The sequence below is a fragment of the Lepidochelys kempii genome, chromosome 7 (genome assembly GCF_965140265.1).
Source record: "Lepidochelys kempii isolate rLepKem1 chromosome 7, rLepKem1.hap2, whole genome shotgun sequence".
Classification (NCBI taxonomy): domain Eukaryota; kingdom Metazoa; phylum Chordata; order Testudines; family Cheloniidae; genus Lepidochelys; species Lepidochelys kempii.
The window spans coordinates 107,669,387-107,683,119 of record NC_133262.1 but is presented as its reverse complement, the minus strand read 5'-3'; the positions used below and the strand labels follow the sequence as shown (position 1 = coordinate 107,683,119).

Sequence of the window (13,733 nt, the reverse complement as noted above, 5' to 3'; positions counted from 1 at the left end):
GTTTGAAAGAGTTTGCGCATTTTTCCTCCCTATTCAAATTCTATGAACCTCTGCACTTGCTGTATTCAAGATAGGACTAAAATATTGCAATAAAGGTTCCTCTCACAGTGTTTCTAACCCAGAAGAACTAGAAATCCAGCAAAAACAAAACAAAACAAAAAAAAGCACAGCTTATTAAATTAAGACTCATTCCCACAATAAGAATCTAAACTTCTATCTGCTCTTATCCACACTGAGAAACCAAACTTTCTGAGGAACACACATTATTACAAATTACATAATATTCTGAACAGGCTGCAAAAACAATGGGAATTTTGTACAAATTACTAATTTCACAGATGGGCCAGATCCAAACACCGTTGAACATTAGAAAGCAGAATCTGAATCTAAATTTTGCTGATGGCAAATTATATTTTTTATAACGAAGCAAACCCCCAAATCCAGACACCTCTGAATCCTAAGGCATTGGAAATCTGGGAGTGAATTTTTGTGGCTTAGGCCCATTTCTTCTGAAGACTTATAGCAAGAAAATCAAAACATATTACACTACAACCTCAAAAGAAACAAGTCTTTTAAAAGAGGATAGTATGTGGGAATCTTGCTGGTTTGGCAAGTGATGGGCCTCTGACAAAGCCAAAAAGCCTATCACTTGCTCAACTGGTTTGTAGTTCCTGGTATTGCCCTCTCCAGAGACTTTTACTGCCAATGATGAGTCAAAGTATGCTTTAATAGATTCAGTGAATGTTTCACGTGACTTTTTATTGTGATGTATACTTCAAATTTGGTATTAGTTTTTCCCTATGGCCAGGTTCCAAATGCATCTGCAGCTTAATCAAATTGCCTTTGGGAATTTGTTTAATCTCTCCCCTACTATTTGATTATGCTCTTGTGTATTTCTGAAGCTGTTTCTATGTGTTTGGTTAGCGTTATGATGTACTGAAATTCCTTCCTGCTCAGTCTCCGGAAATGCTTCCTAAAAATTTCCTCTTTCTCTCTGGTACCCACTTACTATGATGATAGGTACCTTAGAAACAAAATTATAAATAAAATTAAATGAGGATCGCTTGTGATGCCCATTTCTGAAGCCAGCTGAAAATTTTCCACTGACTTCAACGAGCATTGGATCAGGCCATAATTGCATCAAGTGCATTTTCCCCTGTGGATTGCTAATATAGAACATGCTTCATTTTTAATTTTCCTTCCCCTACCACCCACCCTGCTTTCTTCTCCCCTTTGGGCATATACTCTACATTTAGGATGAGGCTCTCCATATTCTGGCTTCCTAGGGTTTTAGGCACTGAAACCAACTCTTCTATGGCAATTTTGTGTACAACTGATTTGAATCTACATCAGAACTCTGATCTTACAAATCAATTTCATGGCGCTCTTGCTCTCTTTTTTGGGGGGGAGGTGGGGGTTGGGAAAAAAGTTTTTTAAACTCTTTATCTACTTTCTGTTACCTGTCTACGCAGAGGAATGCGCTTAGTCAGCTTGTGCACGGCAGGCTGGCTGCTGAAGTCCGGCTTCTTGGTAGTATTCTTCATGCGACACAGGATGACTGTCAGCACCATACAGGCAATTAAGAAGACCCCTATGCAGTAAATGGCTATCTCCAGGTAGTCTGGGGATGTCTGATACTCTTTTTTTTCATCAGGAGCTAGGTTGGAAGTTTGGAGGAGGAATAATCATGCCACAGAGTTAGCACACACCAAAAACATGTATCAGTACAGTAACTGGAACAACATTAAATTACATGGGGACTTCATGCAGTGACTTCATGAAATACAGAATACTGTTGATCTCCAAAGAATTTGTTTAGAACATCTCATAACCAGTACACTGGTCTCCTTCTCCAGCTGGTTCAAGACAATTTTGAACTGTGTGTGTGTGTGTCTACATATATATATAGTTGTTGGGATAACTCATTTTGCTTCACTGTGAATTCAGTTCTAAAAATTAAAACTACACCTAGGTTTGTTTTCCAGTTCTGACTTTTAAGCCAGGCTCTTGAGGAGGAGAAAATGGGCACATAATTCACTCCAGATGAATAAATAGTTAAGCCAATTTTTTGATAGCAACAAATGACAGATTTAAGTCAAAATAATTCACAAAACCATTGTATTTAACTTTGCTAACCGGCTGAACACACATTTACAGACAAACACTTATTCATTTAGCTGGGCTAAAAGAAATGCTTATAAACTCCTAAACAGAACGTACTTTGGGCATGAGCCTGTGTTGCTTGCGTATCCAAGATTTCCGCTGGGAAATAAGTGCACAAGGAATTCAGGATCCATGAGCCCCTTATAAGAAGTTTGCTTCTTAACTCAGGCTGTTAAATGAGTTGAAGGGAATTAGCTGCCCAACTCCTACTTAATTTCTATTTTAGTTGGGTGCCTAATTCCCTTAGGCTCTTTTGAAGAGTCCAGCCTCAGACTAAAAAAGAATAAATAAACAAACATGATGACTGAATTGCTTTCAATACACTTTAATGATTCTCCTTCAGTCAGACCTACATAATAGTTTTCATACTTTTTTTTTTTAACCTCATTAGTGGTAACAGGTCAATAAGATTAGTCCTTATTTGGGGAGGGGCGGGGTGTGTGTGTGTCTTTTTGTAAGTAGCTGCTATTCTTATTGAAACCATTTTGAAGTTATCCTCAAGACGGTTACATATGTGAATACTCTAAATTCATGTTTACCTAGCCTTTATCTGGAATATGCCTCCAAAAAGGCAGCATTCCACAGCAATCAGGGGTCACTCTGCAAGCAGTGCACATCCAAGTTTTCATTTTCTTGTACCTCGTCTTCAGTTAACGTCATATTTCATTCAAGCAAATTGGTTAAAAGATGCTAAACAGTCACTTGTAAAATGCAAACACTGCTAGCAGAAGCAAGCTCAGCATAAGCATTGTCTGACTGCTTAGTGATGAATGAACCATGCAGATGTCAGCTCACTGGGCAAGAGGCGAGTGAGATATAATGGAACTGTTTTGTCCAGTGCATTTTAAAAATAAAGACATAATGGCCAGTAGATATTAAGAACATTTCACTTGTGTCGCACAAACCATAACTACACAATTATGCAAGACACACATGCAGGTAACTGCATCTTTTTCTTAGGATTAAGAATTAATTAATGCTCAAGTACATAATGGCCCAGCACACCTCAGATGACCTAAGTTATCTCAAAGGTAACATCAAGGCAGTTACATTATAGCTAACAGTTATACATAAGAAAGTTTGACTAGCATAAAAGTAAACTAAAAGGTTACATTTTCGGACAGCTAAAAATTGTCAGGCAATAAAGCACATTGATGTTTGTTTCTCCTAAGAAAAAACATCAATCCCCGCATTCTAGGACATGCTTTGCAGTAAAGGCAAATTAACTATTCATTCTCTTAAAACATGCAATGTTGAAAGATGCACAGAACCGATTCCCAAGGTATATCATACACTGCTTCTGTATACATTCTGCTGGCTTTAAAATTAGACCCAATGATTCTCACAAGAGACTTAGGTTATAGGTAAAAGTGAACCCAATCATATTAAATGGCTTAGAGATTTTGATGAAACATACTTTATAATGGCCAAATTAGTTTCAAAATTACCAAGGTAATTTTGAATTTCCTCTTATGGGAAAAGTTTGTGATGATCCGTGTGTTGATTCTCAGTATCTCATTAAGCGCTAAGAAAATATATTTCCTTCAAATTTCTGATGAATGTTTGACGAACGTAAAGATGTTTAAATTAAGCCTGATAGTAGTTCAATTTGTCCTTTACATTTTTTATAGCTGCAGACTAAGTGCAGTTCTGTAAGACATTCACAGACTTATCAAGGTGACTTTCTTTAAAAATAATAATAATTAAGAATTTTGAGGATAATAAAAGCCCCATTTCCGAGACAGAAGCTGTGCTAATTCTGCAGCAATCAACAAAGAAAATAAAAGAGGAAAAACCACTGAAAGAGAGCAGTGTATACCTGGCAGAACTGTCAACCATGCAGTGTGAAAGGATATCCCAATAGAATTACCCGCCAAGCATGTATACTCCCCAGCATCCTCAAAAGTTACATTCCGTATATAGAGAACCTCAATCTCTTTGTCCGTGGTGTTAACACCGGCGGCCTAGAAAAAAAAAGGGAAGCAATAGAAAAGCTAGACATTGTGGGAATTCTTGTGGACAGGGCTATGGAACCACAGGGCTTTGCACTTTGTGAAGTCAGTGGTGTGCAGATCCAAAGTTCCTTCCCCATCCACAAATCCCTCATCCAAAAGGCGTTTACCAACAGGTCCCAGCTCACCTCAGAGAGCAATCAACACCCTTCACCAGACCTAAACTCACCACCTAAACATGCATGCAATCAAATGACATGGAAAAATTAACCCACAACACTTCATTTTCTTTCTTCTTTTTTTAAGAATAAAAGTAGATTGAAAGAAAAACAGAGAGAAAACAAAGTAGGACAGTATCTGGTACCACTCAGCTACCAGAAAGAATCATGCCATACAAAAATATACACTGAAGAGATGAAACCTAAGAGGCAAATTCTAGCCTCAGCTACACAAACAACTTGTTTGCTATCTTGAGCAGAATATGGCCCTAAGAAATCTTTATCCATGGCACTGTATTTAAATATGGCATGTTACATAGTGCTGCCAAGTCTCACCATTTTCAATTATCTAGTCTCATGATGTGCTTTTCTTAAAACCCCATCTCCTAGAATCATTCTATTATGTAAGAATCTCAGCTTCTTCTTTTCCCCTCAGGTTATGTTACTAGCCCAGGATTGTGGAGAAAAGCTAGAAAGCCCTAAAGGTTAATAAAATCAGGAGGCAAACAAAATAGAACCCCAGTAGATATATAAAAATCTCAGCACACATAAACAAATCTCATGATTTTTGATGCCTGAACCATGATATTTGAAAGTTTCTTGTTGACAACACTGATCACGTCACAAGTCATCTGTTGTATAATCGATTATCCAAACTTTGACCAACAGAATTAACTCAGAGAGACTTTTAGCCCTTGGATCCTACAAACTGTTCAATGGGGCAAAGCACTGCACTGACTCTTAGGAGGAAGTAGGTCAGACATATAGAGAACACAATTTTAAAACAAAAATAGAAACTAAATTAAAGTAAATGGGGAAAAATCAATCACATGCAATTTATGTGCATGTAATGTAGAAGGTCACAAATGACTAAATATTGTGATAACTTATGTCTTGAGATGTACGTATGTAAATTTTATATATTTGCTGCAGCAAAAATTAGACCTTAATATTATATAATACCACTCTGTATTTTTTATGATGAAATATACGGAATTAACAACAAACCTAAACACAGAGACAGACATCAAATACAAGAGAGAATAAAATTGGTTAAGACAGATCAACTTCAGAAAACACAGAGCACAGACAGAGACTATTGTGAGAATTTTTCCATGGCTGCTGGCGTAATACCAGTTGCATCACCAAAGGAGGATTATAAATATACCAAGGCCAAAGAGTTATCCTACAAGCTGCCTGCAGTCTCCCAAAGCACCATTTTTTTTTCAGCTTCCACACATCCAGCTTTCTTTAAAAAACATTGTTACCTTTTGTAACAGTGAGCCAGGCAGACTGGTTGGCCTCCCCTATATAATTGGAGACCTTACAAATATATTCTCCAGCGTCCGCCTCTGTCACATTGTACAGCGTCAGCACTTCAGCATTGGAACTATTTATCCCCGAATGCTAGAACAGACCAATAACATAGGAGAACAATGTAACTGCTGCCCAATATGGACATTACTCTGTTTATGGTCCCACCACCAACACTGCATGAGAACATACCTTCCATTTAGTGTAAACACCAGTGTCAAAGCATTGTTTTTGTTGTTTGGGTTTTTTAATTAGAAGTAACTAAGAGGAGTTGTTAACAGAAGGGGGGGGGGGGGGAGAGGAAGAGCACCAGAGCTGGTATACTAGTTCAATGGAATAACATGGCATATAGTTGACCAGCCTGGATGCCAACTGGTTGGATTCTTGGCATCGCCAACCAGTTTGGAAAACTTCATAACAGAGAATTTCCTTAAACGAACTTCCTTAGAATGCCTGCCAAGAAGAATAACCTTGTGCCATTCATATGCCCCATCAAGTTGGTGAAAAATTGACATCTCTGCAGGCTCCACATCCAGAGAACCCAGCACTGCCAACAGTCATTGGCAGCAGATCTCATCATTACTAAGGGCCTTTGAAATGAAGAGGCTCAAGAAATGTGAGAGACAGAGTAGATTCTCTTTGGTTTGCTTTGGATGCTCTCTACAAATAAATAGCATTGATGTTCTTTTAGTGGCTTTTCACTTCTTTGAATAAAACATGCATAAATTATTTTAGAGATGGATTTAAGAAACCATGGAAGAACAACAGACTTTCCTTAAGCTAGCGCAAATAGCATTTAGACTAGCAAATTTCAACATACCATTACATTTGTAAGATATGTTCTTTTTGTTAAGCTAATCAGTTTGAAAACAGAAGAACTGATCTCAAAACTCTTGGGTTCACACAACATATAGTCCATTCTCCAAAGAGCTGCTTAATGTGCTGAAAAGCCTCACCTTTAGAACTTGAAGATACGGTAATCCATCTGGCCCGTATTTACTGCCATTCTTCTCTATATGTTTTATCCACTGAATATGAGGCTGAGCATCACTGTACACTTTACAGACAAACTCCACGTCACCCCCGACCACTGCGGAGGCATTTGCTGGAAGGCCAGCTTGGAGAATAGGCCTGTGTGGTGATCGTTCTGTGGGGATGGGGAGTGGGAGTGAGAGAGAGAAAAAATAAAGATGCATAAATAAATAAGCAGTGCTGCCAAGAACACTGTTATGAACTCAAGCCAAAAAGCCCTATAAGCCTGTTGGCTGACTCCTCTGAAATAACACTGCAGCCAAAATGTATAACAAAAACTACACTTCAAAGGAGATCACTTGAGTACTACACTTGTAGTTCAAAGAATACCCATTTAGAAGGCGCGGGGGGGGGGGGGGGGGGAAGAGAAGCCACATGACAAACTTTTCATTTTTTTCAAGGTTGGGCCACCACCGAATAAGGAAAATACATTTAACTTTACAGTTCAGCATAACAAATGCTTTTGAGTTTTTATTTATTCTACTTAATATAAAACCAGAAAAACACAAAGTTTCATCACTTTATAAAATTAAATAATTATTGCTCTAAAATGAATGAAGTTATTACAGGCATAATAAAAAAGCTTCATAGGCATCAAACTCTTGGTACAAGATGAACAAAAATTAAGTAGGCTTTTGAAACACAGGGAACAAAAGTCAACTTGTATCAACTACAGCATCAGAAAAACCAAAGTTGCTTCCTATTCTAAGTATAGCTTAGGGGAATATGGAATTATCTTCAGTAGCACCATGGGTTATTACTGTCAGTTAACTATTACTTCTACAGTCTGTGAACCTACAAGAGGAGTCAGCAATATGCTACTGTCACTAGCAGAAAGTTGTTGTCAAAATATGTAAAGATTTGGGATGAAATCCTGGTTCCACTGACATCAGTAGGTGTTTTGCCATTGAGTGCCGCAAAGACAGGATTTCACTCTTGGAGCCTGCTTCTGCATTCTTTTTGTGCACAAAGCCTGATCTTGCACCCACTGGAGTCAATGGTAAAGTTCTCATTGACTTCTGTGACAGGATCAGCCTCCCAAAGCTTCCATTGGCTACACTGGGTGGACAAGGAACTCTAGCAAAGCTTAAAACCATTCCACCTCACTATGGTGTCAATTAAAGTTGTTTTAACGACAGCCTTGTCTTAACAACAGCCCTGCACATTGAAATCTCCTAATTATCCATACATCATAATTGACAGGACCAATACATCATTCAACTTCCTCAACTTTGAGCAGTCTAGAAGTGAATTTAGTACACTCTCCATACCCATCCACCCCTTGTCCTTTCTCCTGAGATGAACAGGGGTTCCAATTGTGAGGGACATTTCTTGTAACCTGGATACCTATTAGAAATGAGACTAAGACCAGCAACTCACTTCATGTAAGTCACTAAATAGCGGTTGGGTGGTAAATATTTACAGTTAATACTGACCTAGATCAAATGTGAACCCATGAATTAGAAGTGAAAGTCACATTGCCAAATCTCCTGAGCCATCCATACCCCCTTCAAAACATTTTATTTAAAAGATAAGAAAAGGATAATGGACTTAAATATTTATAGAGGCAATGTATTATAAGAGCTTAAATGTAATAAGCCAAATCAACTGAATTTCAAATCAAGTGTTCTTTCTTAAACATACTAGTTTCCAATAAATTGTTTCACAAGCAAACATTGTGAGTGTAATAGCAAATAATGATGCCCACTGAACAATGGAATCTTTCATACAGTCCAATATATTTGGCATGTTGCAAGCATCTACTGGGAATTTATTCACTGACGCAACACTGGCAGTGTATTACAAAGCAGCAGTCTTGTTTTACTCTTGGAAAAAGTGCATTTGTGTTGCAGTTATTAAATTATTCCATGGCTATCTGTGTTATTTTCTAAGGCCTAGGAACAGCTTACTATTTAATTTGTAAATTGCAGTAGAATGTATAAATTACTATTTTATAGTCCAGGAGAGAATTTATAAAGTTTCTCACCTTATACTAAATAGGGTCTAATTCCACGTTCCCCTGCTCCTTCTTCTAGGTACACAAACAGCAAGCATGATCTCCCTTTAATAGAAACCTTACACCATCTTCCAAAACTTATTACAGCTGCCTTCAGTATAAAATGAAACCTTAGAGAATGTTATTTAAAATGTTTTTTAAAAGTCAGTAGGCCTCATGTTTCATTTCTCCACATCAGGGTTTGATTTCCTTTGTGACCTTACTCTCTGCCCTTAAACAAACCAGAGAATGAGGCCTGAAACATCTTGGAAAAGTTCCTACTATGCCAGCATCAACACACAAAACACGTTTGGTTTATCTCAATAGCCATCAACAATTTAATTTTTTATTGATGACTGTCAACCCCCCTCCCCTCAAAAAAAAAAAAAAAAAAAAAAGGCCAAGTAAAGAAGTAAAAGCAATGTTTATACTCCTGCTCCTAAATTCCTAAAAGAGTCAGGTCAAACAGGGGTAAGGACTTGTGAAATTTCCTCTTGCTATGTCCTGAAATGCATTTCAGTTAAATGCATTAGAAGCAAATTAAAGTTTGCACACTGGGATATAAACTGCTGATCAGTATTTGTTCAACTCCTGTTCATTTGCTTCCACTGGACAGGCAGACTGCACAGATTTAGAACTGATCTCTATGATTCAGACCTTTCGCAGTTTACTCTTAATCCCTGATCCTGCCACTTGTTTCACACTATGCCTGGAGCCTTGCTGAAGTCAGGCTACATCATATGAAGTCACTGGGGCTCTGTATAAATCCTGGAGTCTGTGTTCATTAAATAAGGTGCAAGATCAGGGCATTAGATAATTACTTGACGTGAAACAGAGTATTTATTAACACAGGGAAAAGAAAAAACTATGGAAAAATTAGTAAAATTGAAAAACTGTGACCATGTTGCTGACTATATTTCTGTGTAAGATATTTTTGGTCTCCATTAGAGTGCTAACATTTCATATGCTGTTTCTATGCAATGTGCAAAAACTAATCAAAGAGACTGTGGATCTTTATATGCTATCTCAGATCTTGTATATGAATTCCAGGTCAATATGTACATTTAAAACCTAAGCCTTACATTAGTATGCAGCTATCCCCTTGTTGACAGTTGGCTGCTCTAATATCATGAGGCTATGAAATCTGCTCAATAAAGATAGACAAAAGAGTTGAAAGTTCTCTCTTAAAAATATCCCTCAAAGTTAACAGAAACTAATTCTGAAATAAAGAGCTTGTCTTATGGATACTTAAGAACGTAGATTTATTTTGTATCATCTAACAATTGTAGCTAAGCATTGTAGATAAACTAAATTACGGAGGATATATACATTTTTGATAATTTCACTCAAAATACTAAATATTTTGATAAAAACAACTTGGTCCCAACCGTCCTCTCAGTTATACTAGCTTTAGACTGCTGTCATTCCATTGATTTCAGTATACTTCCTCTTTTTACACCAGTGTGATAGAAAGGTGAATCAGGCCTTTGGGAAATAAATCTTTGCTAATTGACCATTTAAATTTTATTGCTTTCCATTTCCAGTGCTAACATAATATGTTTGCCCAAAAACAGGTCAACATCATCGGCTATAACATGGGGGGAAGCCCTAGAGAGTAGAAAGATGTCCAAGTGTTTTCAGGCATACTGAACACTGTATTTCTAACACCATAAAAGTTACTAGGCATTTGTTTTGTTCCAACACATTAACTCAAACCCTCAGATATTTAATTACTGAACAAAATTCAGGTCTACGAGGTATTTCAAAGATCAATTCTGCTTTCTTAACTTTTTTTTAGTAACTCACATTACATGGCTTTGAAATAATAAAATATATTTTTCTCTAAAATGAGCTGGAACTAGCAAAGTCCAATGCTATAAAAATATAAATTTGAGCAAGAGCATGTTAAATTTTACTTTCCTTCTAATTCCTCTTGAAGTCAACCACTGTAATATTTTACAAACAGAAAGCATGGCTCATTGTCAGTAACTCAAGGAAATGTGGAGATAAGTAACTCAGAGTTAAAAACAACAACAAAAGAACAGCCTATTCCCCTTCCAGAGAAGTAGGTTTCTGGTCAATATCTAAAGAGTCAATCATTCACTAGAGTTCAATCACTTCCTTTACAAGAGGCAGAGCCACAATGATCATCAGTGTAGGTAATGCCTTATTTCAAATTTAAGATATCTAAATTACATACCAATATATAAATATGTTCAGGATTTGTTTGCCCAATTTTTGGATTGCCTAAATAGAAGGGAATAACAGAATCGACATCTGAAATGGAGATTGTAAACAATTTGCAAACAAAGAAAAATCCCCACCAATTTATAAGAAATGGTCATATTTTAATGGATGCATTATTGAAACTATTAACATTAAAGCATCAGGCCAGATTGCCTTCCTCCAGCAGAAAAATCTGCAGAAGGGAGCCAGGAAGTTCAGAAAAGTCCATGAGATTGACCTCATGGAGTTTCCTGCAGAGCATCACTTTAGAAGACAGTTAGTTGAGAAATGAGACCTCACAGACTCTGCAGAACCTGAGGCTCTAGGCGAACAGGGTGGGGAAGAAAGGACGCGGGAATTCTTCTCTCCACAGAGAAACAGATACAGGATCTGCCCCTTCAGATGACTGTGCTGGACCCTCTTCCTTTCCTGGACATGCAATCAAGAGAGTGCCTCTGCAGCTTCTCAGCAGCAGCTATTGAGATGATTCTGCAAGAGTGAGTGACACTCAAGGCTCCCGCCATTATCAGCACTATTATGTAAGCACCTTTATTTTCAGTAAGATCAGTCACCCGTTAAATGTGTCTTGCTAATTACAAGTTGCAGAAGAGCATTAGTTCACTGCCTTTTCAAGGATCTCCCTAAACTCATGTTTGGTCTTGCATTCATTAGTCTTCTTTCATTTTCCAACCTTGTAACAAACATGCTATTTATTGCCAACTTAGATGGGGTTTTTGTCATGTGGACACTTGTTTCCTCTGATCATTTTAATTCTCTATTGCTATAGTTTATAATATTAATTCTGATTAACAGTTCATTTTCCGAAGCTAGTTGCCTACCTTCTGCACTCAAAGCTGACATTAGAAAGCTTCATTTAAAGAGTCCCTAAGATATATGACTACAATTGACTCAGTCTGGTGAATTTTCAGAAAAGTTTCTAAAGGCCAGGAGGAAGATTGGGGATCCATCAGGGACAAATTTGCTGGTTGGTGCACGTGAAGTGTGCTATCTTCATCCCAATTTCCACACCTCTATGCCCATCACTCTGGATGCTGTAGAGGGCCCCAGGGACCAGTGTGAAGGAAAGGGATGAAAAAAGAAAGGCCAAGGGAGACGTCCATTGTCCATCACCAAACACCTCAGCTACCAATGGTAAATCTGTCCAAAAATTAATTAAGCCTCAGGCTGCATTAATTGTTGCTGGAGCCTTCTCTGCACTGGAGAATCTTCTTTCAAGATTCTGAGGAAAGCTATGGCCATGGGAGCTTCAGCCAGAGTGGAGAGTTCAGCTGGCCCTGTGTCCCCAGCTGCACTCAAGTTGATCTGCGGGATCTCAGGCTGTACATTCCTAGGTAGAGTGACACAGGAGGGATCAAACTGGCAAGATGATTAGGGGAAACTCCAGAGCGTCCATAGAGATTTCCCACCTCAGTGTATGCTCATATGGTGGCAACCCATGCCTAAATTTCCTTACTCCAGAACTAAGCAATGGTTTATGGGGGCCTGCGTCATTGAAATGCTAGAAGGAAAACACTATTAATTCCATTGCACTTGCTCAGTGATGTTCAGAAGTAAAGCTGAGGGATGGCTGCTGCTTCAGGAGACTAGCAACAACTAAGCAGGTATAGGCAAGTACCTCTACTAATTAATGTCATATATTATATATATATACTGAGCCAGGGATTGAGTAGCTTTGACCAGCTGTGTGTCAGTTTGATTCCTCTTGTTTCACAAAGCATTGCATTCTGTTCATACCCAATTCAGAAGCTCTGCTGAACGGCGATGCTCTATTTTTGTATATAAAATAATCATTCACTCTGTAATTTAAACTGGAGATAGCCACATGGTAAACCAGAGAAAATATTCCTTTCCAACACTGGAAAGACTATCACAGCCATAGAGCTGTTTACTAACAGGTAACTCATAAGCAGAATGGACTATGGATTTTGCAGTTTGGACCAATTTTGTTCATCAGAGCTGGTCATATAATTTGTTACCAATGGTGGCATCTTTGATAAAATAATTGTTCCTCAATAAATTTTTACTAATTATTCAAATAGCTTTACTGTTCAGCAACAGGTTTCTTATGAGTTAAAATAAGTATGGACTTGTTAGAAGATTTTTTATTATGTAATGATTGTTCTGCTAAGTTTTTAGGGAAACAAGGGTCTTCTATCTTTTGATCATATTCTTCTCTTTTCTCTGTATACAATATTCCGATCAGCTCAAGACTCCTTAAAGAGGTAACACCTAAGACCCCAGTCCCATAACTGTTTCCGTGTGGGTGGACCCCAGTGCTTTGAGAAGCCCTAAGGAAGTCAGTAGGGCTCCATGCAGGCACAGAGGTCTGCCCATGTAGGTACTGACAGGGACTAAAGTCTTCATCCTACTTTTTCTTCACCATCTTCTTTGTTCCTCTGACCTAGCGAAAGTTTAGTGGCTCCAGTTTTGTAAGACTGGATTATTTCTTTCTGCTGCTGTTTCACATACTTTGACATTGTTAATTACGGGGCCTAACTGTCCACTGGCATAAGACTGGAGTACCACGCTGGAAGGTCAGGGGCAATATTGTTTCCCTAAAGTTGATTATTGAATAAGAGTTCTTAGGTAAGGTTATGAGGCTCACAACTTTAAGAAAAGCTTGAATGGCTTCACTGGGGCTATCTGTGATTTTTAAACAATTATAGTTTTAAAATATATAGTGTCATTACGGAAACTGCCTTCAGTAAAGTATTTATCACTGTGCTTCTTTGTGCCGTCTGAAAACTGCCTTCCTGGTTTGAAAGTAATCACATCGAGGTCAGGTTAGAAAATTACAATACCTTTCAACCC

General features: G+C 38.0%; 1 protein-coding gene across 5 annotated transcripts in view; it reads right to left on the bottom strand.

Annotated features, from left to right (window-relative positions):
• FGFR2 (fibroblast growth factor receptor 2) overlaps positions 1-13,733 on the bottom strand; it is a 179,700-nt gene that overhangs the window by 27,959 nt on the left and 138,008 nt on the right. For 3 of the 5 annotated variants that reach the window (XM_073354182.1, XM_073354181.1, XM_073354185.1), the window contains 3 exons: positions 6,604-6,794; positions 3,983-4,127; positions 1,461-1,657 (listed from right to left, as the gene is read on the bottom strand). In XM_073354182.1, coding sequence (XP_073210283.1) covers positions 1,461-1,657; positions 3,983-4,127; positions 6,604-6,794 — 533 coding nt within the window. Of the gene's footprint in view, positions 1-1,460; positions 1,658-3,982; positions 4,128-5,601; positions 5,741-6,603; positions 6,795-13,733 lie in introns of all 5 variants that reach the window. The other 2 variants (XM_073354184.1, XM_073354186.1) reach the window with 1 other exon arrangement.